Source organism: Loxodonta africana, chromosome 20, assembly GCF_030014295.1.
Source record: "Loxodonta africana isolate mLoxAfr1 chromosome 20, mLoxAfr1.hap2, whole genome shotgun sequence".
Classification (NCBI taxonomy): domain Eukaryota; kingdom Metazoa; phylum Chordata; class Mammalia; order Proboscidea; family Elephantidae; genus Loxodonta; species Loxodonta africana.
Window position 1 is genome coordinate 73,480,403 of NC_087361.1, and position 26,301 is coordinate 73,506,703.

At 41.5% G+C, this 26,301-nt stretch overlaps 1 protein-coding gene across 13 annotated transcripts in view; it reads right to left on the bottom strand.

Annotated features, from left to right (window-relative positions):
• Positions 1-26,301, bottom strand: part of NAV1 (neuron navigator 1) — a 326,822-nt gene that overhangs the window by 5,896 nt on the left and 294,625 nt on the right. For 12 of the 13 annotated variants that reach the window (XM_064273409.1, XM_064273406.1, XM_064273405.1 and 9 more), the window contains 13 exons: positions 12,671-12,792; positions 8,621-8,817; positions 8,158-8,350; positions 7,895-8,063; positions 7,495-7,592; positions 7,217-7,312; positions 6,817-6,976; positions 6,161-6,396; positions 5,245-5,399; positions 5,026-5,097; positions 4,354-4,550; positions 3,683-3,801; positions 2,024-2,221 (listed from right to left, as the gene is read on the bottom strand). In XM_064273409.1, the coding sequence (XP_064129479.1) occupies positions 2,024-2,221; positions 3,683-3,801; positions 4,354-4,550; positions 5,026-5,097; positions 5,245-5,399; positions 6,161-6,396; positions 6,817-6,976; positions 7,217-7,312; positions 7,495-7,592; positions 7,895-8,063; positions 8,158-8,350; positions 8,621-8,817; positions 12,671-12,792 (2,012 nt within the window). The remainder of the gene's footprint in view (positions 1-2,023; positions 2,222-3,682; positions 3,802-4,353; positions 4,551-5,025; positions 5,098-5,244; positions 5,400-6,160; positions 6,397-6,816; positions 6,977-7,216; positions 7,313-7,494; positions 7,593-7,894; positions 8,064-8,157; positions 8,351-8,620; positions 8,818-12,670; positions 12,793-26,301) is intronic. The other variant, XM_064273401.1, reaches the window with a different exon arrangement.

Consider the following 26,301-nt stretch of genomic DNA (forward strand, 5'->3'; position numbering starts at 1 on the left):
CTTGGAAACCCTATCGCGCAGTTCTGCTCTGTCCGATAGGGTTGCTATGAGTCAGAATCCACTAGATGGCAACAGGCTTTTAATGCATTATAACCAAACAGCTAGACTCAGTGTTATTTTGAACCTGTTTCTCCCCAGTTCGCAAGACCTGTTGCTTCATAGCAAGTCTAAACTCCTCAGTGTATTCACCTCCTTACCTATTTTTTCCCTTGGTACTTCAAGATTAAAAAAAATCAAATCTGCTGCCGTCCTGTCGATACCGACTCATAGTGACCCTATAGGACAGAGTAGAACTGCCCCGTAGGGTTTCCATGAGTGGCTGGTGGATTCAAACTGCTGACCTTTTGGTTAGCACCCAAGCCCTTAACCACCTAGCCACCAGTGCTCCACTTCAAGATTGGGACCATCCAGTTCAGCTAAGTCTAGATGATTCTGTCCTGAATTTGTCCTCCATCCTTCTATTTACATGGTTATTAATATCCTTTCAAGTTAAAAGCTTTTTACATAGGTAACATGTTTTTCAGAAAGTCAAAATTTAAAAAAAGTATTATGACTAAATTGGAAGAATGTCCTACTCGAAAGGTAAAATGACAGGGTATTAGGATTTGTGCATGTTTTTTAAATTAATTAATTAATTTTGCTTTAAGTGAAAGTTTACGAATCAAGTCAGTCTCCCATTCAAGATGTTATACACACCTTGTTATGTACTCCTAGCTGCTCTCCCTCTAATGAGACAGTACATTCCTCCTCTCCTCCCTGTATTCCCTGTGTCCATTCAACCAGCTCCTGTCCCCCTCTTCCTTCTCATCTTGCCTCCAGACACCAGTTACCCACATAGTCTCATGAGTCTACTTAAGCCAAGAAGCTCACTCCTCACCAGTATCATTATCTATCTTGCAGTCCAGTCCAATCCCTGTCTGAGGAGTTGGCTTTGGGAATGGTTCCAGTCCTGGGCTAACAAAGGGTCTGGGGACCTTGACCTCCAGGGTCCCTCTAGTCTCAGTCAGACCATTAAGCCTGGTCTTTTCATGAGAATTTGAGATCTGCATCCCACTGTTCTTCTGCTCCATCAGGGATTCTCTGTTGTGTTCCCTGTTAGGGCGGTGATGGGTTGTAGCCAGGCACCATCTAGTTCTTCCAGTCTCAGGCTGATGGAGTCTCTGGCTTATGTGTCCCTTTCTGTCTCTTGGGCTCATCTTTACCATATGTCTGTGGTGTTCTTCATTCTCCTTTGCTCCAGGTGGGTTGAGACCAATTGATGCATCTTAGATGGCCAGTTGCTAGCATTGAAGACCCCAGATGCCTTTCACCAAAGTGGGTGTGCATGTTAAGTTTTAACACAATCTGCCAAGTTATCCTCCAAAATGGTTTTATCGGTTGACATTCCCACCAGCAGAGTACGCAAGTACATGCTTCCACACACGCTACTTTTGACAACGTGAAATGGGATCTCCTTGTTTTATTTTTCATTTTCTTAATCTTTTTATGTTTTTACTGGCCATTTTCTATTTCCTCTAACCAAATGCCTGTTTATGTCCTTTGTCTATTCTTCTGCTGAGTTTTTGGATGCTTTACATATTCTAGGTATCATCCTCTTTTGGTTATATGCATTGCAGATATTTTCCCCCAGTTTGTCACTCATCTTAGCCTTTTTTTCTACAGGGGTTCCATGAAATCATTTAGCCGAAGTAGTCTTCAGGAGTCGGATTTCAGGATAAATATCAGAGTTGAGGAAGAAGTAAGAGAAAATGCTGTGTCCTGCTGCTTTGCTTCTTTTGTTGATACTTTATTCTTTGCTAGAACAAACCTTGCTCAGATGCATTACTGTTTAGTTTAAGCTTCTGCCCTAGCATACACTCTTTATAACCTAGAATTCTGATATTCAGAGCACCTCTCTGCCTCATCTTACTCCCAGCCCTGCTGTATTCTTCAGCTTCTGGGCCCTTATCAGCATATGCATGGAATATTAAGAGTTCAGTCTTATTAATACTCTTATTTTGACCTTAGAATGGCTTCTACTCACCAGGGGGTCTGAGTCCAGAGAACTTGGGGTGCTGTCTTTGACTGTCCTGTCCTCGGGAGGTGAGGCAATGCTGTGAGGGCCCACGGTGGGTGGTGGCAGGTGGTACAGCTTTGATTGGTCTTGCTGGGCCGACGGCCAGGGAAGAGTGTCCCGGACCCACTCCACTGGGTCTTCCCAAGCAGCTTTCTGTCCATGGACCTGGAGAGAAGAAGAAATGTGATTGCTGAGAGGGAAATCCACACATTAGAGGCTTGTCTGCGCATTCTCAATACTGCCCACAAAAAATTATGCTCCTTGGGAAAATGCGGTTCCCCAAATGTAAAGCCTTGAGGTGCTAATCTCCATGGAATTTTCCTTAGTTTCCCAACAAGACAAATAATAAATTGATAAACCATTTTGGAGGGTAATTTGGCAGACTGTATTAAAACTTAACATGCACAAATCCTAATATTCACAATTCTACCTTTCAAGTAGGAAATTCTTCCATTTTAATCATAGCTACCCTATAGGACAGAGTAGAACTGCCCTGTATGGTTTCTGAGGAGCACCTGGTGGATCTGAACTGCCGATCTTTTGGTTAGCAGCCATAGCTCTTAACCACTACGCCACGAGGGTTTCCATTTTAGTCACAATACCTTTTTATATTTATTTTCTTGAAAACATGTTGTCTGTGTAAAATGCTTTTAAATTGGAATTCTATTAATGATGATGTAAATTTTCTTAAAATACCACAAACTTTTACAAATGCAGTAATGACTTTTGATATCAGTCTAATGGCATCTCTAAAAATTTACCATATCATCAGGAGATATTTATCACCATAATAGATTACTTTTATGGATAATCCATGACCAATAGGATCCAGTCCTTGCGTCATGGTTCCTTAGTACTAGAATGGTCCTTAGTGATCATAACTCACTAATTTACAATGAGAAAACTGAAGAGGTTTGAAAAAATGACCTCTTCCTTTTGTACAGAGTTTTTATTCTAACTTTTAAAAAATCTTTCTCATCTTTCATCTTCAAAACAGTGATTTAGGTAGGGTGGAATTTATTATCCCCTTTTTACATATGAGGGAGTTAACAAAGGTTGAATAACTTGGCCAAAGTAACATTTATTAATAGTTAAGGAGCCCTGGTGGCACAGCGGTTAAGCGCTCAGCTGCTAACTGAAAGGTTGGTGGTTTGAACCCACCCAGTGGCTCCATGGGAGAAAGACCCGGCAGTCTGCTTTCGTAAAGATTATAGCCAAGAAAAACCTATGGGGCAGTCTACTCTGTCACACAGGGTCGCTGAGTCAGAACTGACTCAATGGCATTCAACAACGAAGTGAGCTAAGGCTGTAATAGGGTTTTATTTAATTCTTAACGCAATTTTTCTGTGTGCTCTGACCCCTAAAGAGTGGTTTGTATTTGGCTTAGAGCCAGAAAACCTAGGACTGGAGAGATGGCCTCATAGGCAGTGATCATTTAGCCGTTTGTAGAATGGATACTGAAGGCGAGAAAGTAGCTTAATCTACCCAGTGCCTTACTCTGCCTGTAGATAGAGTACCTTACTAATTCCTAGCAGCCCCATATCTAACACTAAAGACATGTTTCTACTTTGGCAGGTAGGACAGCCTGATCTTGGGGTTTGAGTGAAGGCAGAGGGTAGGACTCACCTTGATCCCATCCTTGGCTCCTTCCTGTAGGTAGGGAATGATGGAGTTGTTCCACAGGTCAATGAACCAAGTCCGGAAGTCCTCAATGCCAATGGGACAGGACAGAAAAAAGCAGGGGCCTAGGGAAAAGGATGAGGCCATGAGGGTGGCTGAGAACCTACCTCTCCCATTTGTCTGCCTCTTTTACTCCTTGCTTTGAGTCGAAATTGACTTGACGGCAATGGATTTTACCAGGCAGAGGGGTCTGATCCAAAGGCTTAAAGGAAACTAATTTAGAGTTGGGTTATACCAAGACTGTTCTCAAGACAAGTGGGTGCTGACTGCCTGGCTGACTATCTCATAAGTAAATGCTTTCTCAAGATGGAAGTGAGATAAGGGAGGGGAGGAGGAGAATGTTTTAATTTTCTCCTATATATTTTCCTTCCTTTTTTCCATTAATTATGGGGAGAAGGGCTGGCTTTCTGAAGGTTGAATTAATTTACCCAAATCATGGTACTAACTGTGCTGGGAACGCTTGTTAAGTAACTAAGTGGTTCTAGGTCTAAAGCCATAAGGTTTGCAATTCCTTTACATGCTGCAGACTCCAGAAAGAAAAGGGAGCATCCCTCCAGGTAGTAAAGTAGAAAAGGGAAGCCACCTCCTGCCCCAGGGGGGAAGCTGAACCCCAGTACCGATGAGGAAGTCTGAGGTGCTGTGCTTCTCAAGGAAGGTGTGGAGATGATACCACAGCTTGGGTACCCAGTCGAGCACCCGAAGCAGCTCTTCCTTGTTGGCGTTGATGTCACTGTCTGACTCCACCAGCTTCCTCCTCAGGTAACGAACCAGGAAGCCATTGGCTGGCTCCACGTTGTTGGAGAAGGTCAGCATCCTGCCGCCAGGGATGGGAGAGTGGGGTCAGAATGGTATTGGGGTTCATGCCCTGCGAGTCCGTCCCTCCTCCTGCTTGCCTCCCACTAAAGCTCACTTGGATTCTTCTCAAGTAATAGCAGGGGCAATTGGTCTCAGGGCAGCAGCCCTGGGCAGGCAGAGCTGACTCTCAAATCAGTGACCATCTTGAGATAGATAACCATCTGACCTCACTGACCTGCATCAGGTGGTGTGAGGGCAGAGAATCCTAATTACAGCAGCCTAGCTGGTTGTCTTCTAGTTTCCCTATTTCGAGGGTCCTCTTCACCCTTTAACTGAATGGCAAATACATCTCCTTTCTCTTCCTAGCCTAGAAGGCTCTGGCTAGTTCATTCTTCTTCTGTTATGTACTGCCCCTCTGGCCAAAGCCCTGGGTTTAACTAGTTTATAGGCTTTTGGGTAGGGTTGGAAGGCTCATCCATAGTCAGAGTCCTTACCTGAAGCTCAAATGCAAGCCATGGTTGGGTGTCATTTTTACAGGCTGATTGGTGGTACCTATAATATAGGGACTGTGAGAAGAAAGGGAGAAAAGATTGACTTAGACTTGCCTTACCACTTGCTTTCTGCATGTCCACACAATGGAAAGCTCATAGATCGGACTGTACTGGGTCTTCCCTCCTCCCACTGTCATGTGTTTGTTGCCAATCCCATCTCACCATTTGTGATACTTGCAGGTGAGAGCCCCATTGACCAGCTCACTGATGGAGCCTGCTTCACTTAGGTCATCCAATAGGATCACCAGGGGTACATCCCCAATTCCTGTTTCCCGGTCTATCTGGTTAGCCAGGTTGGAGAGATAGAGTTGCAGATCCTAGAATAAAAGAAGGGTGGTAGGTCAGCACTTAGGAGTAATTAGCACTTGGATCAGCCTTGGTAAGAAGTATTTTGGAGAAGCTCTGCTAGTTCTGGACTTCCCTGGAGCCTTTGGTTCATGTTTGGTGCACTTGGACATTTGACTGTAGAACCAATCACCATAGGCTGATAAACAATGGTCCCAAAGCTTCCAAAGCAACCCTCTTCAACAGTGGCCCCTAAATCCTCCAGAAGTGGGAAACACATGCATTTCCTAAATAGATTTTCATTGGATCGGCACTACAAACTACCATTAATGGAAGCAGTTCCCTACACCTGAAGAGAGCCAAGACTTGAACCAACTCCAAAGTATTAGGGTCTGCTCAAGAGATGTCAGGGGTTGGCAGGGGAAAGCATAGCATGTAACATTTAATTCTGAGTGCTTCTTCCCAGAAGGCCCGAGGTCAGGGAGTAATACTGAAAAGAAAGGTAGAGGGAAGATAATAAAAGGGAAGGGATGGGATTGACAGAGTTGGCTGAGAGTGAGGTAGAAATGAGGACCACGTAGTTTAATCAGCAATTAACTAAAGGGAAGCATGGAGAAAGAAATGAAGGGCAAAAGTTTGGAAAGCAGTTGGGGACTGGAAAAGAGGATGAGCAGGGAGTGAAGGAAAGGAGAACAGTGAGGAGGGGGGAAAGAATAAGGCAGGGCCTGGGAGAAGCCTCGGGGGGAGGCTGAGGCCTGAACAAAGACTGGCAGGGGTCTCAGGAGTCAGCTACCTTACAAGACTGCTGGTGCATGTTGAAGGTGCTGACGATGCCCTCAGTGACCTCACGGCCTGAGCGCTCCACTAGGTACTCAGCCAGTCGATTGGTCAGGTAGGTCTTGCCTGTGCCGCTGGGGCCTGAGAGGACGAGGCGCCGGTGCTTGAGCAGGAGGCTTATGTAGTGTTGCATCATTGGCTTGGGAATCAGAGTCTCAAACACCAGGCTGTCAACGCATTTCTCCTTCAGACCTGAACCCCAGCCCCAGAAAACATGAATCTTACTGAGGGTCCTAGGATAGCAAGAGACTCGGAAGGGCTCTTTTCCTTCGTCTAGAAGCCCACAGAAAAAACTCTAGAGTCACTTGTGCCTGATGGTTCTACAGGAATCTCCAATCCCTACTTTAGAAAACTTGGATTTGATTTTTAGGGACACACTCTGAACCAGAGGTGAATGGGTAGAGGGAAAAGCCCAGGCTTGGCAAAAAATGTCCCTGGGGACAAAAGTTAGGGCTAGGTCTTATTCATCTTTTTATATCTTACATTACTTAAGTACAGTGATCTTCATATTGTAGCTTCTTAATAAATTCTTGTTGAATGAATGAATGATGAATTATTTGATGATCTCCTCCCTGCATCCCACAGCACCTTACCCGAGAGACACAGACTGACCTTTAAGGGAGACTGATATGTTATTGACACCTCGGCGGCAGGGAGGCATCTCTGGGGGCTCAGCATCCAACACTCGCCTCACGTGGCTGATGCTGTAGCCGTGGATGGATTCCGTGCTTAGTCCCAGGGTAGAGGCTGGGTCCATTTTAGAAATATAGTCCTGGCAGAAGAGAAAGGGAGAAGAAGAAGAAGATGGTGAGGTGCACTGAGTGAGAAGATACAAACATAAGAAAGAATGAATATTAGAGGGAACAGAAGTAGATGGAGAGGGAAGAACATAGGCTTTCCTCTGTAGCATTTCTCCCATAAAGCATCGAAGGTCCCCAAGATCCCAGTGCCTGGATGGTTCAGTATCCCATGAGAAGACAAGCAACTTTTGTGAGTACAAGTATCCCTTTACCTTGAATACTTGGAAAACAGCTTCATCCAGCATCTTCCAGTCAACTTTTCCACTGACCTTGCTACATCCCAGGAAGAATTCCTGTTGCTTCAAGTCCTGTAAAGTCAAAGTAGAAGCATATGAAGCTCAGTGCAGATGACTCCAAGAAAGGGAAATCTTAAAAGACCTTAGAAGTTAAGTACTCTGGTTTTGGGGGTTTTCAGAGCCCAAGTTTTCGTGGATAAAAAAAGACAACGTTGTGTCTGTTCTTAAGCTGGACCTTCCCTGAAGTTCCTTACCCCTTTGATGATGTGCTGGGGGGGCATCCTCACCACCACTCGAAGGGTCACTTCCTCCTTTGGACCACAGGTACTGATGCCATCCATGGGTGACAGGTCTGTGGGGGTTGAGAAGGACGATTGGTTTTGGGAGTACTAATAGCCTTTCCTAGACCTTGCAGTTGTTATTCTTTCCAAATCAGTCTTCATTTACCACAAAGAAAGGGAAGCACAAAACTGATGATAATTAAGGTTGAAGGACCTAACAACTCTTGTCTCATGACCCTGGCATCTGCCTGGTTTAGGTGTTGTTACCTCCCTGACCCAAGGGAAATGCTACCAGAGCAAGTGGAATAGTTTAACAGTGAACTGAGCCCTTTTCTTCTCTCCACCCTTAAAGGTTCTCCTCTGCAACAGTTACCTGTGTCTGTGAGGCTTGGGCTGAAGGAATGGGTGAGCGCAAGGCCCAGGGAGCGGCGAGGGGATGATAAAGCAGATGATCCAGGGACCTGCCCCGGAGTGGAGCCTGTTGAGGGGCCTGGGGCTACCTTCAGCCGGTCATTTTCTGCTTTCAGCAGGTCCACCTCCAGCTGTGGCAAGAACAGACAGGGTAGGGTAGCAGGGTTGGGCAGATTCTAAGGCTTGGTCTTCCCTTTCCTGCCAGCTGTCTGCCCAAATACCAACCTGCATGTTGTGCATGGTCTCTCGAAGCTGGTCCAGTTGATGGGCAGAGTTGAGGGCTTCTAAGCGTATGTCCGTAAGCTTCATTTCTTTTTCCCATAGTTCAGAACGCAGCTCTGATACCTCCTTCTTCTCGGGCTCCTCCTCCTCATTGGCATGGAAGATCCTAGTGTGAGGAACCGAGTTAGCAGGGCCCCTGTAAGAAAGTGAGAGTCAAGCTGGGCTACATGGAGAAGGACTAGAGGTACTAGGTGATATTGAGATCTGTGACTGGTAGTCTTGGTATAGACTGCCCGTAGATATGCAATCAGTAATAAGGAAAAAGATCCATCTATGGGTCACCTATGCCCAGGGAGAGGTCTGTAGTGGGGTGTTGCTTATCCAGGGTTTGATGGGCTTACTGCCAACTCTAGCCAGCAGTTTACACTGGCACCATGCTATGGGGCAGGAATTGGAGAGCACTTACTCAGTGACATCAATGCCCACAGAGGATGAGTTGGAGGACTTGATGGAAGGTGAAGCAGTCTCTGTGGAACCATGCTGTAGTTTGGGGGATGAAGGGGCTGAGGAGTCAGGTGTGGCAATCTCCTCAATATCAGAGTATGAGGAAGCTGACTTGGGTCCCTTTTTTATACTGAAGGCTTTGTTGAAGGAGCTTCGAAGCTAGAAGAAAACAGATCAAGGTAGAGAGAGATGTCAGGGGGTGGGGTAAGACAGGTATGGGCTTCTGAGACAGAGGCCTGGAGGCAGGGGTTTACTTGCTGTAATTAAGCCTCTGTTTACAACGCTTCACTTGATTCACAGAAGAGATGCCTAGAAATTAGGGATAGCAGAAAGGTGGAATCTTCTGATCTGCTGTTGCAGGCTACGGGAACTTTTTAGCTCCTCTTTCTCCCATGAGGGAACTGTGCCTTTGAGGGGGATAGAGGCAAGACTATCCCAGCATTCCAACCCCACCTTCTCTAGCAGATCAATAACTGCTCAGTCTAGAGCCTTGCTCACTCTGGGCTTCAGGACGCTGCCTGTGACCAGGGCTTATCAGCCTAGTATCTGTTCATCTAGTCTTTTCGCAACCAGAGACTGACAGTATGATTCTGTGGAGATCAACAGAAGGTAGTGTATCAAGTTTCTTTTAATATCTTTTTCTTTCAGTATCTCTTGTGCCCTGGTGGCACAGTGGTTAAGTGCTCGGCTGCTAACCAAAAGGTCAGTGGTTTGAGCCCACCAGCTGCTCTGTGGGAGAAAGATGTGGCAGTCCGCTTCCATAAAAATTACAGCCTTGGAAACCCTATCGGGCAGCTCTACTTTGTCCTATAGGGTCACTGAGTTGGAATCTACTCAACGGCAATGGGTTTGGTTTTTTTGGTGCTCAGCATGTAACAGGATGATCGGAACAACCAGACACAGGTGCTTTCTACTAATTCCACTCAAATGTCCCAGAATAAGGGACATTTCCCAGCATTACCTTAGTGTACTTGGGGTATTATAATCTGATCATAGCTTGTTTGATTGGGAGTTAAGGAATTAGGGAAGTGAGCTAGAGATGCAAGCCAGGGTCCTGTCCCACACCCATTCACATGCATCCATACAGCATGCACACACACACGGGGACACAGACATGGAATGGCAGCAAGAGACAGAGAGTAAAGGAGGGGTCAAAGGCTACAGGGGACAAAGGCAAACTAGCTTTTGGGACAGTGAGAGAAAAGAAGGAAAAATTTGGTGTCCTTTCTAAGTGTCACATCTGGAGCACAGGAAGCCTGGGAGGTGATTGCTGGAGCTAGTGGGTGGTGTGCGTTGAGGTCTCTAGCAGTGCGGACCAGGAGGACCAGTGTATCTGGGGTGGGGATGTGAGTAAGAAAGCATGTGTGCAGTTGGGTGGTTACAGGGGACATATCATCATTGATCAATTAGAGTTCAAAAATACCACGAAGCCCAGTTCTCTATAGAGATGAATGAAGCCTGAAAAGGCCAGCATTCACTTGCTTGAGATTGCATAATTGAAGACCTGGGACTAGAACACAAGCTTCTTGATTTTCAATCTGATGGAATTTTCTCTACACTATTGCCTCATGGGAAGCCATGCATATGTGTGCATGCGTGCGTGTGCATGCAGAAAGAGATCTTGTGACCACATTTGCTGGGAGAATAAGGCCTTTAAGATCAATAAGATCTTAAATGAGCATACTGTTCTATGTGTAGTTCAGTATTCCCAAAGCCAGAGCTGTGGGGAGATGTTGATTGGTGTTATGTGGCTAAAGGTTCCATGGTCAAATGAGTTCAGGAAACAATAGAGAGTAAGCAAAATGAAACAGGGTTCTTTACTAGGGGGACCTCTCAGAACTTCTACTGTGCAAATATGCACTGTAGAGAACGCGGTGCTTCTCAAATTTATTTGATGATGGTATCACTTTTTAAGGAGCATCTCAGTGAACTAGTGATCTGTGGAACACACTTTAGGAAATGCTAACCTATATAATCAAGTTTTAAATAATGTTTGTGGCTTTTCAGGCCCTTCTTATCTTTGCTCCACCCTACCCAGTCAGTGCTCCAGCTAAATTAGTCTTCCCCTGCCCGGCTGCTTCTCCCTTCATCAGGCAGTGTCTGTGCAGAAGCATTCCAACACTCTCCCCTCTATTTCCCACACTCCCATTGCAGCTTAACTAAGACCTCTTTTGTGTTTTCCCTGCCTATTGTAATTATTGTCACCCTCTTCTGTGATCACCTTTAGCAATCATTGCCACACTTAAGCATTTGGGTTATCCATGTTGTATGGACAGTGTTTTGTCCCCCCAGCAATACTGTAAGCATCTTGACAGCTGAAATTATAGACTCCATTTCTCATATCCTTCATAAATACCACCTAGCACAATGCAGGGATAGGGTTAGCGTGGAACCTTAGATATTTGGTTTGCAATGGAAATTCTAAGTTTACTTTCCATTTGTTGTAAAAAAAAAAAAAAAAAAAAAAGTTTTTTTTTTATATGCTAACCCTGAGATGTCTTTGGAAACTTCATGGATGCTCATTGGGCTTCAAACTTTGGGGCGTCTTGAGGATGCTACAGACTGAACCATGTCCCTCACTTATCTCTGGTTCCTCCTACTCTAGAGCTAAATCCTGAGGTTAGGCCAAAACCAAACCAGCTTCTGGAAACTTGTGGTTAAGATAATGTTCGTCCTATGATTCTCTTCCATTTTGAACTTCTAGGTGTGATAGAACCAAAAATAAGAAAGCTCGTTTTCTGGCTAGGAGAAGCTCAATTTGACTGCTTTTTATAAGAGGCCAATTTTGTAACAGGGGAAGACAGGAGGGAACAGACTTGGATTTTGTTTGACTTTCCCATTTGGCCCCCAACCAGACCACTCCTCTGTCCTCATGTGGGGCAGCTGTGGATGGACCATGCAGTGGAGTGAGTTAGGAGCTCTAGGATGGTTGTTATGGTTAGTGTTATCAGTGGCCGTTCCTTTTTTTTTTTTTAGGGGGAGGGAGTTGCTGTGGAAATGGGGAAGGTATGGCAAAGGGAAAGAGAAAACAAGGGGAGAGGAACCGGGTCTCTTACCTCATAGACCTGGAAAAAAATAGGGATTTGAAGTCAGCATTTTGAAGGGGAGGGAAAAAAAAGAAGCAACACTTAATCACTCATTTCACACAGCTGTTACCTATCTGCACTCTGCAAAGGTCTGTGGGCCAGTCTTACTGAACAAGGGACAGAGGAGCAAGAAGTCTCCATTGAGCTGTGAGTGTTTCAGAACTGCCTAAATAATTTCAGAAAGATCATCCAAAGTCAGTTTAGGGTTATGTGGTGGTGGGGGGGGGGGGAGGGAATAAAGAACTATCTCTGGATAAGCCAAAGGTAATATAAAGGGTCTTTTTGAAGTGATCTGTGGAGCACTCCACAAATACCTTTCCAAAAATTGAAGAAATGACCTCTAGGAGCATCTAGAATGAATGGATTTTATTCTGAATATGAATATTTTGTTCATAAAATCCTCTCTTCATAGTGTAGAAGGGAGTGGGGGGAGTTGGGAAGGTGACTGATAGGACTTTCCCTTCTGGAGATTTCCTCATTCCTTCTGTTGCCAAATACACTTGACCTAATCAGTATGGAGATCCCAAGATGTATAAAAGGGTTAGAGGGATGAACTGGGAACAAGTAAGGAATGACTAGGGGAAAGGGAGAATTTAACGGACCTTGCTCTTGGCAGACATCAAATTAGGGCTTACTAGTAGAAGGGAGGAGCCCTGATAGCACAGTGGTTAAGAGATCAGGCTGTTTTAACCAAAAGGTTGGCAGTTCGAATCCACTAGTCGCTCCTTGGAAACACTATGGGGCAGTTCTACTTTGTCCTGTAGGGTCACTGTGAGTCGGAATAAACTCAATGGCAACAGGTTTTGTTTTTGGTTTAGTAGAAGGGAATATGTCTTGGTTAATCCTGGATGGATCCAATACCTACGCTGAGGTGGAGGTAGTCCACCATGGTTCCAGACAGTTCCTCCCCTTAACGTTTTACCTACCCAACTCTTTTTCTTCTTCTTCTTTGCGTCAGCATCCTTGCCGCTGCCAATGCTGGAATGGCTGGTGATGCTGTTGAGGCTAGAGATGCTGTCTGAGGAGTTCTGTCTCTTGATCCGAAGTTCTAGGGGCCAAGTACACGTGGGAAGAACAGAGAAGATTTAGAGAAGACATGAGACTCAAGGCAAGTCTACTGCAGAAGGATGAGAGGAACCACTAATAGGTCCGTATTATTCATTTTTCAGATCATTCATTCAACAAACATTTCTCAAGTGCCAATTATGTTTCAATACAGAAAATCCTAAAGGTTAAAAAATAAAAAAGAAAGGATCCCTGTTCAGCAGAAGCTCCCAGTCTAGTAGGAGAAAAAGCAATGGCATAAAGTAATGAACTCAGCTTGAATAGTTCTGAGAAGAGCTTAACTAAAGCTAGCCCTCTACAGTTACGTGGAGACATCAACCAATCATTTTTCTTAATTTCTTCAGCAATGGTTGGCTGCCTAGTGGTTCAAGGCCAAATATAATTAGCCATGTGCCCCACATTTAAGCTGAATGAGCTTTACTTTTCTCATCTGATGGGTAGAAAACCTTCTTAGGTCTCTGTGAAGGTTTGTGATGGCACAAAAAATGATCCACTTTTTTACAGCAGGAAGGAAAAGGTTAAAAAAGGAAGAGATGTTTGGATTTTAAAAGAATAGAAGTTCTTCAGATGGAAACAGTGGAAAATGTTTTTAGAAATGAAGAAAAAGTACATGCAAATACACCGCAGGGAAAGGGCCTTGTTTTGGCGAACCGCAGGTAGTCTGGAACGGAAGCTGCATAGCATCTGTGGGGCCTCGACAAGAAGGGAGGGCAGAGATTAGGCTGAGACCAGATCACAGAGAGCCTTGAATGCCTTTTAAAGGAAATCTGTCTTATGCACGCCTACGTTCACTACAGCATTCTTCACAGTAGCAAAAAAATGGAAACAGCCTAAGTGCCCTTCAAAGGATGAATGGAACAGCAAAATGTGGTACATACGTACAATGGAATACTACAACCATAAAGAACAATGATGAGTCTGCAAAACATAACATGGATGGATCTGTAGGATGTAATGCTAAGTGAAATAAGTCAGTCATCTAAGGACAAATATTGTATGATCTCACTTTTATAAGAAGACAAGAGATATATATATAGAGAGAGACCAGTGTTCATTGGTGGTTACCAGGGATGGGGGTGGGAGTGTGTGGGTAGAGGAGAATCACTCTCTAAATCATAGATACTTGTTATTTTTGGTGATGGGAAAAGCAGCACTGAATGTGGGTGTAATGAGCACAGCTTGACCACAGTAAACGACACTAAGAAGCACACAGAGAAAAGGATGTTTGTTCTAAAAAATATGACAGAAATATAATTTGGCAACAACACCAACAATAACCAAAACTGAGAGTATGGTCACATATGTAGGTGTATAGGCATATATGTGTATGGGTAGGTACAGATGTATACATATATGTACATAGACAGAAGTATCTTATGTACATGTACGTAGAGATATGTGCGTGTACACAAATATAGAAGACCCAGTTAGAGATACGTCTCAGACATAACCGAACACCTTTCGAGATTTGTTATCTGAATTTGAAGGCTTAGGACCTTAGTCTCATGGGACAACTCAGTCAATTGGCATAATATAGTTCACAAAGTTCCTGTTCTGCATCCTAATGAGATGAGTGGCATCTGGGGTCTTAAAAGCTTGCAAGCAGCCATCTAAGATACAACTATTGATCTCTCCTTGCCAGGAACAAAAGAGAAAGAAAGAAACCAAGGTCTCAGAGAAGAAATTAGTCTACAGAGCTAATAGCCTACACAAGCCACGGCCTCACCTACCCTGAGACCAGAAGAACTAGATGGTGCTCAGCTACCATTACCGACTGTTCTGATCAAGGCCACAAGAGGAGAACTCTGACAGAATGGGAGAAAAATGTTGAACAGTGCTCAAATTCTTAAAAAGTCCAGACTTGCTGGACCAGTTGAGAGTAAAGGACTCCCTGAGACTATTGCCCTGAGATACTCTTTAAACCTTGAACCTGTGACCTGAGGTCACCTTTTGGTGAAATAACAAATTGCCACACAAAATAAAGATATTACCTGTGAGCATGGTGCTCCATTAAAAAATCGATATGAGACAAAAGGTCAACAATTACTCTAAAGCAAAGAAGAGATGATAAGGGACCAGGGAAACTAGAGCACTGGAAACAGAACAACCAGAATGCAGTTAAAAAGAATGCTGACGTATTGTAAAAAATGTAACGTCACTGAACGATTTGTGCAGAAATTGCCAAATAGAAACCTAATTTGCTGTGTAAACTCTCAGTGAAAACAACAAAATATTATTTAAAAAAAAAAAAATGAAGCCTGTCTTTGCGCCGTAGGTAATGGGCAGCAGAGCTTCTGAATCAAGGGCAAACTGTGATCAGATCATTAATTAATTTAGTTTTATTGTGCTTTGTGAAAGTTTACAGAGCAAATTAGTTTTTCATTAAAAAACGTATGTGCAAATTGTTTCGTGACATTGGCTGCAATCCCCACAGTGTATCAGCAGTCTCCCGCATCCCGCCCCGGGTTCCCCCTTTGCATTTGTCCAGTTTTCCTGTCCCTTTCTGCCTTCTTGTCTTTGCTTTTGGGCAGGTGTTACCCATTTGGTCTTGTATACCTGATTGATCTTAGAAGCATGTTCCTCACGTGTGTTGTTGTTTGGTTTATAGGCTGGTCTAATCTTTGGATGGAAGGTGTACTTCTGGAGTGGCTTGAGTTCTGAGTTAGTAGTGTGTTCTGGGGCTATAGTATCAGGGATTTCTCTAGATTCTGTCAGACCAGTAAGTTTGGTCTTTTTTGTGAATTTGAATTTTGTTCTACATTTTTCTCTCACTCTATCCAAGACCCTCTATTGTGATCCCAGTTGGTGGTGGTAGCTGGGCACCATCTAGTTCTTCTAAGCTCAGCTGGTAGAGGCTGTGGTTCATATTTCCCTTGTATCTTTGGTTTTCTTCATTCTCCTTTGTTCTGGATGGAATGGAACCAATAGATGTATCTTAGGTGGCTGCTCACAAGCTTTAAAGACCCTAGATGCTACTCACCAAAGTAGGATGTAGAACATTTTCTTTATGAACTAAGTTATGCCAACTGACCTAGATGTCCCCCAAGACCATGGTCCCCAGCCTTCTGCCCCAGTAACTTGGTCCCTCAAGGTGTCTGGATGTGTCTAGGAAGCTTCTATGACTGTGGCCCCTTCGTGCTCTATTATATATGTGAATATACATGGTATACATACGAATGTTTGTAAAAATATCCACAGCCTCATCTGCATATGTACGTGGATATACTCCTGTACACCCTCCTTCCCCTAGACAGCATACATATCTGCCTGTGGATCTGCCTGCAAGTTAGTATTTGCTTTTACTGTTGTTGTAGGGTTGTTGGAATCAACTGAATGGCAACAGGTTTGGTTTTAATGGGTAGGGTTGTAAATGCTATAGTGCTTACCTTTTTTTTTTCTTCTTGTGTTCCTCTAAGTGTCTTCCTTTGCCTTGGTCAAGTTGTGCTGACTTCTCCTATATTATGTATTGTCTTTCCCTTCACCAAAGTTAACACTTGTCTACTATCTAGTTAGTGATTTCCCTTCCCCACCACTCCCCTCCTTCATAATCATCAAAGATTATTTCTTCCTGTGTGCAAACCTTGAGTTTTGTTATTTGCCCTTTCGTAAGTGACTTACTTCACTCAGCATAATTTCCTCCAGATTCATCTATGTTGGGAGATGTTCCCCAGATTCATCATTGTTCTTTATTGTTGCATAGTATTCCATTGGGTGTATGTACCATAATTTGTTTATCCATTATCTGTTGATGGGCACTTAAGTTGTTTCTTTTTGCTATTGTGAATAATGCTGCAATTAATATGGTTAGGAATATGTTTATTCATGTGATGGCTCTTATTTCTCTAGGATCTATTCCTAGGAGCGGGATTGCTGGATCATACAGTATTTCTGTGTCCAGCTTTTTAAGGAAGTGCCATATCATTTTCCATAGTGGTTGTACCATTTTACATTGCCATCAGAAGGGTATGAGAGTACTAATCTCCCCGCAACCTCTCCAGCATTTACTGTTTCTGAATTTTTTATCAGTGCCATTTTTGCAGGAGCGACATGGCATCTCATTATATTTGTTGGTCACCCAAATGTCCTCTTTGGCGAAGTGTCTATTCATGTCCTTTGCCCATTCTGGGACTGGGTTGCTTGTCTTTTTATTGTTGAGCTGTCGAAAGTTTTCTATATATATCAGAGATTAAACCTTTATCATATACGTCGTTACCAAAGATTTTTCCTGGTGTATAGGTTCCCTTTTTATTCTCTTGGAATAGTCTTTCGATGAGCCTAAATATTTAATTTTTAGGAGTTCCTAGTTATCTAGTTCATCTTCTGGAGTTCTTGCATTTTTACACTATGCTTGATATTCTATTTATGCTATAAATTTGGGCCCCTAGTGTTGTCACTGTTTTCTTTCACGAAGTTTATAGTTTTGGGTTTCACATTTAGGTCTTTGATCCATTTTCTGTATGGGGTGAGACATGGATCCTGTTTCATTTTTCTGTAAATGGATATCCAGTTCTGCCAGCACCATTTGTTGAAGAGACTATCTCTTCCCCATTTAATGGACTTCGACCCTTTGTGGAAGATCAGGTGTCCACAGGTGAATGGATTTATTTCTGGGTTTTAAATGCTGTTTCATTGGTCTATGTCTGTCATTTGCACCAGGCTGTTTTAACTACCGTAGCTGTATAGTAGATTCAGAGATCGGGTAGTGTGAGGCCTCCTACTTTTTCTTCTTTTTCAGTAATATTTTACTTATTTTCTTTTCCGTATAATATTGGTGATTAGTTTTTCCAACTCGTTAAAGAATGTTGTTGGAATTTGAATCAAGATTCCATTGTATCTGTAGATTGCTTTGGGTAATATTGACATTTTCACAATGTTAAGTCTTCCTATCCATGAGCATGGTACGCTTTTCCATTTAAGAAGGTCTCTTTTGGTTTCTTGCAGTGGTGGTTTTTAGTTTTCTTTGTATAAGTCTTTTATGTCCATATATATAATAGTATATTATTTTTATATACATAGGTGTTTATTCCTAAGTATTTTATCTTTTCAGGGGCTGTTTTAAATGGTGTTGTTTTCCTGATTTCCTTTCTTGGAGTTCTCTCTGTTAATGTAGAGGAATCTAACTGATTTTTCTATGTTGATCTTGTACCCTGCACTTTGTTGAATCCTTCTCTTAGTTCCAGTAGCTTTCTTGTGGATTCTTTGGGATTTTCTATGTGTAGGATCTCTGAATAGGGATAGTTTTACTTCTTCCTTACCTATTTGGATGCCCTTTATTTCCCTTTCTTGTCTTATTGCTCTAGAAGGACTTCCGGTACAATGCTGAATAAGAGTGGTGGAAAAGGGCAACTTTATCTTTATCTGGGGAATGCTTTCAGTCTCTCTCCACTGAGAATAATGTTGGCTGTTGGTTTTGTGCATATGCCCTTAATTGTGTTGAGGAATTTCCCTTCCATTCTTATTTTGCTGAGACTTTTTATCAGGAATGAGTGTTAGACTTTATCAAATGCCTTTTCTGCATCAACTGAGATGATCATGTGATTCTTTTCCTTTGTTTAATTTATGTGGTGGATTACGTTGATTGATTTTCTAGTTGAACAATCCTTGCCTACCTGGTACGAAGCCCACTTGGTCATGATTTTTTTTAAAAATATGCTGTTGGGTTCTATTGGCTAAAATTTTGTTGAGAATTTTTATGTCAATGTTCATGAGGGATATTGGCCTATATATATATATTTTTTTAGTGGTATTCTTGCCTGGCTTTGGTATCAGGGTTATGCTGACTTCAAAGAATGAATTCGCACCAACTTCATATGGAAGGGGAAGAAGCCTCGGATAAGTAAAGCATTACTGAAAAAGAAGAAGAAAGTGGGAGGCCTCACTCTACCTGATTTTAGAACCTATTATACAGCCACAGTAGTCAAAACAGCCTGGTACTGGTACAACAACAGGCACATAGACCAATGGAACAGAATTGAGAACCCAGATATAAATCCATCCACATATGAGTAGCTGATATTTGACAAAGGCCCAGTGTCAGTTAATTGGGGAAAAGATAGTCTTTTCAACAAATGGTGCTGGCATAACTGGATATCCATTTGCAAAAAAATGAAACAGGACCCATACCTTACACTGTGCATAAAAACTAACTCCAAGTGGATCAAAGACCTAAACATAAAGACTAAAACGATAAAGATCATGGAAGAAAAAATAGGGACAACATTAGGAGCCCGAATACAAGCCATAAACAGAATACAAAACATTACCAAAAATGACAAAGAGAAACCAGATAACTGGGAGCTCCTAAAAATCAAACACCTATGCTCATCTAAAGACTTCACCAAAAGAGTAAAAAGACCACCTACAGACTGGGAAAGAATTTTCAGCTATGACATCTCCAACCAGCGCCTGATCTCTAAAATCTATATGATTCTGTTAAAACTCAACCACAAAAAGACAAACAACCCAATCAAGAAGTGGGCAAAGGATATGAACACGCACTTCACTAAAGAAGATATTCAGGCAGCTAACAGATACATGAGAAAATGCTCTCGATCATTAGCCATTAGAGAAATGCAAATTAAAACTACGATGAGATTCCATCTCGCTCCAACAAGGCTGGCATTAATCCAAAAAACACAAAATAATAAATGTTGGAGAGGCTGCAGAGAGATTGGAACTCTTATACACTGCTGGTGGGAATGTAAAATGGTACAACCACTTTGGAAATCTATCTGGTGTTTTCTTAAAAAGTTAGAAGTAGAACTACCATACAACTCAGAAATCCCACTCCTCGGAATATACCCTAGAGAAATAAGAGCCTTCACACGAACAGATATATGCACACCCATGTTTAGTGCAGCTCTGTTTACAATAGCAAAAAGCTGGAAGCAACCAAGGTGTCCGTCAACGGATGAATGGTTAAATAAATTGTGGTATATTCACGCAATGGAATACTACGCATCGATAAAGAACAGTGAGGAATCTGTGAAACATTTCATAACATGGAGGAACCTGGAAGGCATTATGCTGAGTGAAATTAGTCAGAGGCAAAAGGACAAATATTGTATAAGACCACTATTATAAGATCTTGAGAAATAGTATAAACTGAGAAGAACACATCCTTTTGTGGTTACGAGGCGGGGAGGGAGGGAGGGTGGGAGAGGGTTACTTACTGATTAGTTAGTACATAAGAACTGCTTTAGGTGAAGGGAAGGACAATACTCAATACAGGGAAGGTCAGCTCCACTGGACTGGACCAAAAGCAAAGAAGTTTCCGGGATAAACTGAATGCTTCAAAGGTCAGCGGAGCAAGGGCGGGGGTTTGGGGACTATGGCTTAAGGGGACTTCTAAGTCAATTGGCAAAATAATTCTATTATGAAAACATTCTGCATCCCACTTTGAAATGTGGCATCTGGGGTCTTAAATGCTAACAAGCGGCCATCTAAGATGCATCCATTGGTCTCAACCCACCTGGATCAAAGGAGAATGAAGAACACCAAGGTCACACGATAACTATGAACCCAAGAGACAGAAAGGGCCACATGAACCAGAGACTTACATCATCCGGAGACCAGAAGAACTAGATGGTGCCCGGTCACAACCAATGACTGCCGTGACAGGGAGCATAACAGAGAACCTCTGAGGGAGCAGGAGATCAGTGGGATGCAGACCCGTAAATTCTCATAAAAAGACCAGACTTAATGGTCTGACTGAGACTAGAGGAATCCCGGCGGTCATGGTCCCCAAACCTTCTGTTGGCCCAGGACAGGAACCATTCCTGAAGACAACTCATCAGACGTGGAAGGGACTGGACAATGGGTAGGAGAGAGAAGCTGATGAAGAGTGAGCTGCTTGTATCAGGTGGACACTTGAGACTGTGTTGGCATCTCCTTTCTGGAGGGAGATAGGAGGGTAGAGAGGGTTAGAAACTGGCAAAATTGTCACGAAAGGAGAGACTGGAAGGAGGGAGCGGGCTGACTCATTAGGGGGAGAGTAAGTGGGAGTATGGAGTAAGGTGTATATAAGCTTATATGGGACAGACTGACTTGATTTGTAAATGTTCACTTAAAGCTCAATAAAAATTATTAAAAAAAAAAAAAAGAATGAATTTGGGAGCATTCCTTCCTTTTCTATGTTCTGGAATAGCTTGAGTAGTATTGGTCTTAACTCTTCTCTGAATGTTCGGTAGAATTCTCCAGTGAAACCGTCCAGGCCAGGGTTTTTTGTTGGTAGTTTTTTTTTTTTTTTTTTAATGACCTCTTCAATTTCTTCTTTGTTTATGGGTCTGTTCAGATTTTATACCTCAGTTTGTGTTAGTTTAGGTAGGTAGTATGTTTGCAGGAATTTGTCTATTTCCTCTAGGTTTTCAAATTTGAAGTATCATTTTTTGTAGTATTCTGTTATCGTTTTTATTTCAGTTTGTTCTGCTGTGATGTCACCCATCTCATTTTTTATTTGGGCTATTTGCATCTTCTTTTTTTCTTTTGTCAATTTGGCCAGTGGTTTTTTTTTTTTTAATCTTACCGACCCTTTCCAAGAACCAGCTTTTAGTCTTGTTGATTGTTTAAATTGTTTTTCTCTGTTTCATTTATTTCTGCTCTAGTCTTTATTATTTTCCTTTCTCCTGGCAGCTGTGGGCTTCTTTTTCTGCTCTTTTCCTATTTCTCTGAGTTGGAGGATTAAGGTATTGATTTTGACCATTTCTTCTTCTTCTTCTTTTTTTAAATTGTACTTTAGATGAAGGTCTGCAGAGCAAATTAGTTTCTCATTAAACAATTAATACACAGATTGTTTTGTGACATTGGTTGCCAACCACATGACATGTCAACACTCTCCCCTTCTCGACCTTGCGTTCCCTTTTACCAGATTTCCTGTCCCCTCCTGCCTTCTCGTCATTGCCCCTGAGCTGGTGTGCCCATTTAGTCTTGTTTTGTTTTATGGGCCTGTCTAATCTTTGGCTGAAGGGTGAACCTCAGGAGTGACTTCATTACTGAGCTAAAATGGTGTCCAGGGGCTATACCTTTCTTCTTTTTTGATGTATGCATTTATTGTTATAAATTGGCCTCTGAGCACTGCTTTTGTTGTGTCCCAAAGGTTTTGGTTTCTTGTATTTTCATTCTCGTTTGAGTCTAGGGATTTTTTAAATTTTTATTTTTAATTTCTTCTATTAACTAGTGACTTTTAAGCATGGCATTGTTCAGTTCCCAAGTATTTGGGGTTTTTTTCCCCCTTGTTCTTCCTGTTATTGGTTTCTAATTTTATAGTATTGTGATCTGAGAAGATGCTTTGTATTATTTTGATATTTTTGAATTTATTGAGACTGATTTGTGGCTTAGGATATGGTCTGTTCTAGAGAATGATCCATGTGCACTGCAGAAAAATGTGTACTGCGTTGCTTTTGGGTGGAGTACTCTGTATATGTTTATGAGGCCAAGTTGGTTGATTGTGTTATTTAGATCTTCTGTATCTTTGTTGAGTTTCTTTCTAGTTGTTCTGTCCATCATCGAAAGTGGTGTGTTAGAGTCTCCTACTATTATTGTAGAACTGTCTATTTCTCTTTTCGTTTCTGTTAGGGTTTGTTTTATGTATCTTGGAGCTCTGTTATTGAATGCATATATATTTATTACAGTTATGTCCTCCTGGTGGATTGATCCCTTATTCATTATATAATGTCCTTCCTTGTCTCTTATGATGAAGTTTGATTTAAAGTCTATTTTATGAGAAAGTAATATTGCCACTCCTGCTCTTTTTTGGTTACCGTTTGCTTGGTATATTTTTTCCATCCTTTGATTTTTAAACTTTTCATGTCTTTGTGTCTAAGATGTGCCTCTTGAGGCAACATATTGATGGGTCATTTTTTTTTTCCTATCCATTCTGCCACTCTGTCTCTCGACTAGTGCATTTAACCCATTGACATTCAGTGTGATTATTGATAGGTATGAATTTATTCTGTTATTTTGTTCTGCTTTTTTTGGTCATGTTGACGGTTTCTTTGTTCTGCTTCATTTTCTATGCTGAGTTCTTTTTGTTCATGGATTGTCTACGCATATCCTTTGTTTTTGTCGATTTTGGGTTTATTCAGTCTTTTTGATATTCTTTATTTTGGTGGGTAGGTTTGTTAATTTTCTTAGTTGTTTACCTTTATCATCCTATGTTTAAAAAGTTTGATATTTTTACATACTGCCTTGACTTTCTCTCCATATGGAAGTTTTGTAACTACACCATTCCTTCCCTCTTTTTGTTTTGAATTTGTCGTCAATTTCAGATTGACATCTCTGGTTTCCTGCTTTGGGCTCTGTAGCTTTATTTTCCTGTTGAGATTTGTCTACCTGGGTTGGCCTCTTGGTGATGCTGTTGTGTGGCTTACTCCCAGGTTGTTGCCTTCTGTCATTGGTTCTCTATCTGATGGACTCCCTTTAATATTTCAAGGATGGTCTGGTTTTTATAAATTCCCTTAATTTCTGTTTATCTGGAAATGTCCTAATTTGCCATTGTAGTTGAGAGACAGCGTATATGATTCTTGGTTGGCAATTCTTTTCCTTCAGCATTTAATATATGTTATCCCATTTGTTTCTTGCCTGCGTGGTCTCTGCCGAGAAATCAGAGTTTAGTCTTATTGGAGTCACTTTGTAGGTGATATTTCATTTTTCCCAAGCTGCTCTCAGAATTCTTTCTTTATCTTTGTACTTGGAAAGTTTGATTATGATATGTCTTGTTGGCTTTCTTTTGGGGTCTCTTCTGTAAGGGGTTTGTTGACTATCTTGGATAGAAATTTTCTTGTCTTTCATGATATTGGGGAAGTTTTCTTCCAACAAAATTATGATCAATTTTTTAAAAAACTTTTTACTTTGAAAAAATTATAGACGCACAGGAAGTTACAAAGAAATATATAGGAAGGGCTGGTGCAGCTTCACCCAGTCTCCTTCAGTGTTAACATCTTGTATAAGTATAGTACAATGTCAAAACATTTTTTAAAAAAAAAAAGAGTTTATTATATTAACAATGAGAACGATTAAGTGGAGGGAAACTAGATGAGAGGTCAGGGACTAATTAGGTAGCTATTTGGAACTGTTCTAGAAATAAGAGCTGTTTAGTGAAGGAATGTGGGTATTTAGTTATTGTCTGACTCCCTCCATGACCAGAAATGTATGCTTAAACTCAATTTTCCCTTCGTACTACAGGAGAAACAAGATCCCAGGATCTGATGTTGGAACTACCAAAGCTATAAAGTATATGGAAAACTCTCTGTTCAATATTATCACCAAGTTTATGATACGACAGAGTACTGCCAGTTATTTTAAATGATGTGGAAATTTCTCAAGAGAATATGCTGAATTGAAGTAAAGAATTTCCCATTTGTATAAAAGAGGATATATGTAACCATAGGTATTTGTTTATAGGGGCATAGAAAATTATTTCCGGAAGTAACAAGAAGTTGTTAGCAGTAGTTAACTCTGGGGAGTGGGACTGGGGTAGGGGAGTCAGGGACAGGGAAAGGACTTTTATATTTTATCAGATACTTTATATCAAGGGCCAGCAAACTTTTTCTGAAAACAGACAGAGAGTAAGTATTTCAGGCTCTGTGACTGTACAATCTCTGTTGTAACTATTCGACTCACTGTTGTAGGGTGAAAGAAGCTATAGACAATATGTAATGAATAAGTATGGCAATGTTCCAATAAAACTTTATTTACAGTAACAGTTGGTGGGTTAGATCTGGCCCACAGGGCTGTAGTTTACCAACTCCTAGCTTACATTTTCCCCCAGAGCATGTATTGCTTTTATGATAAAAATTAATATAATGGAAAATTATTTAATTAAAAACAAAGTAAAGAGTACTGAAATAAATATGTGCATCTATCCATCAGTTATTCGGGGGTTCCAATTAGTTGTGAGTTTATTAATTAAATAAAAAATGTTATATAGTACTTTTAAGAGCAAAGGATATGTTGTAGAATCAGTCTCCAAAAAGTCAGGAAATCTTTTGTGCCATATACACTTATTACCAGAGCCCTGACAGCACAGTGGTTAAGAGCTTGGCTGCTAACCAAAAGGTCGGCAGTTCAAATCCATCAGCCGCTCCTTGGAAACCCTATGGGGCAGTTCTGCTCTGTCCTGTAGGGTCGCTACGAGTCGGAATCAACTCAACAGCAACGGGTTTGTTTTTTTGATACTTATTATCTATTTAAAAATAAAATAAAGTTAGGCATCACTGCTTTAAGTACTAGACTCTTAAACTTCTCCTAGAAAACTCTCTTGACCAAGCTGAGCCTGGGACAACATGAACAGAGAGTAACATGACAACTCCCAGCAAAAGATAGAATTCATTTATTCAGTAAATATGTTATCACCTACAGCTACACTGAAGAGCTAGGTGTACTTGGGAAACTAGAAATAGCTGAATATTATATTTAAGAGCTGTGTTTGAACAAGTTACTTATTTTCTCTATCAATAAAATATACCTTTAGGGTAGATATCTGGAATAAATGAATTAATATATGTAACAGGCTTAGAAAGCATACAGCAAGTGGTCCATAAATGCTGCTGTTACTATTAGTATAGTTGTAATACAGAATACAAGAGAAGAAGTAATGGAAGGTGAGGCTAGAAAGAAAGGCATCGCTTAGATAAGGAAGAGGATGGTATGCCATGTTAAAGGGGTTAGAATGTATTCTTTTTTCCTCCAGTTTATTTTTCTGAAATGTTTCAAACACATAGAAAAACTTAAAACATAGTACAATGGATACCCAATCATCCTACACCTAGATTCAACCATTGTTAATATTTTACTGTATATGCTTTCTCTCTCTCCACACACACACACACACACACACACACACACACTTCCTTAAATGATTTGAAAATAAGTTGTAGACATCATGACACTTTACCTCTAACTACTTCAAGATGCACCTTCTAAGAATAAGGACATTCTCCCAAGTATCGTTATCACACCTAAGAAAATTAGCAATAAGATTTATCGTGTAATATCTAGTCCGTATTCAAACTGGAATGAACTTCTGATATTCTGATCCTGAGTGATTTGATTGAGTTATTGTAGGGGCAGTATGAAGGAAGGGCTGGAGCAAAGCAAGATCGGTTAGGAAATTATTGTAATAATCTAGGAGAATGAGGAAAACCTGAACCAAGGTAATAATGATATAGAGGAAAGGTATAATTGAGAATTATAGAGGAGTTAGAACTAACTAACTATACAGGTTGAAACAGAGAGGAATCAAGGATGGTTCTCATGATGGTGGCTTGAGTGACTGGGCAGATGATAATACTTTTAACTGAGAAGGGAAAAACTGCAGAAGGGACAGAGTTGGACTGTGTATTTGTAAGGGGTGTGAAGGAGATGAGTTCTAATTTTGGATATGTTGGGTGTGAGATACCTATGAGGATATCTACGTGGAAATGTTGAAAAGTAGTTGAAAATAGAGGTCTAGAACTCAGGAGAGCGATCTGTTTAAAAATACAAATTAAGACGG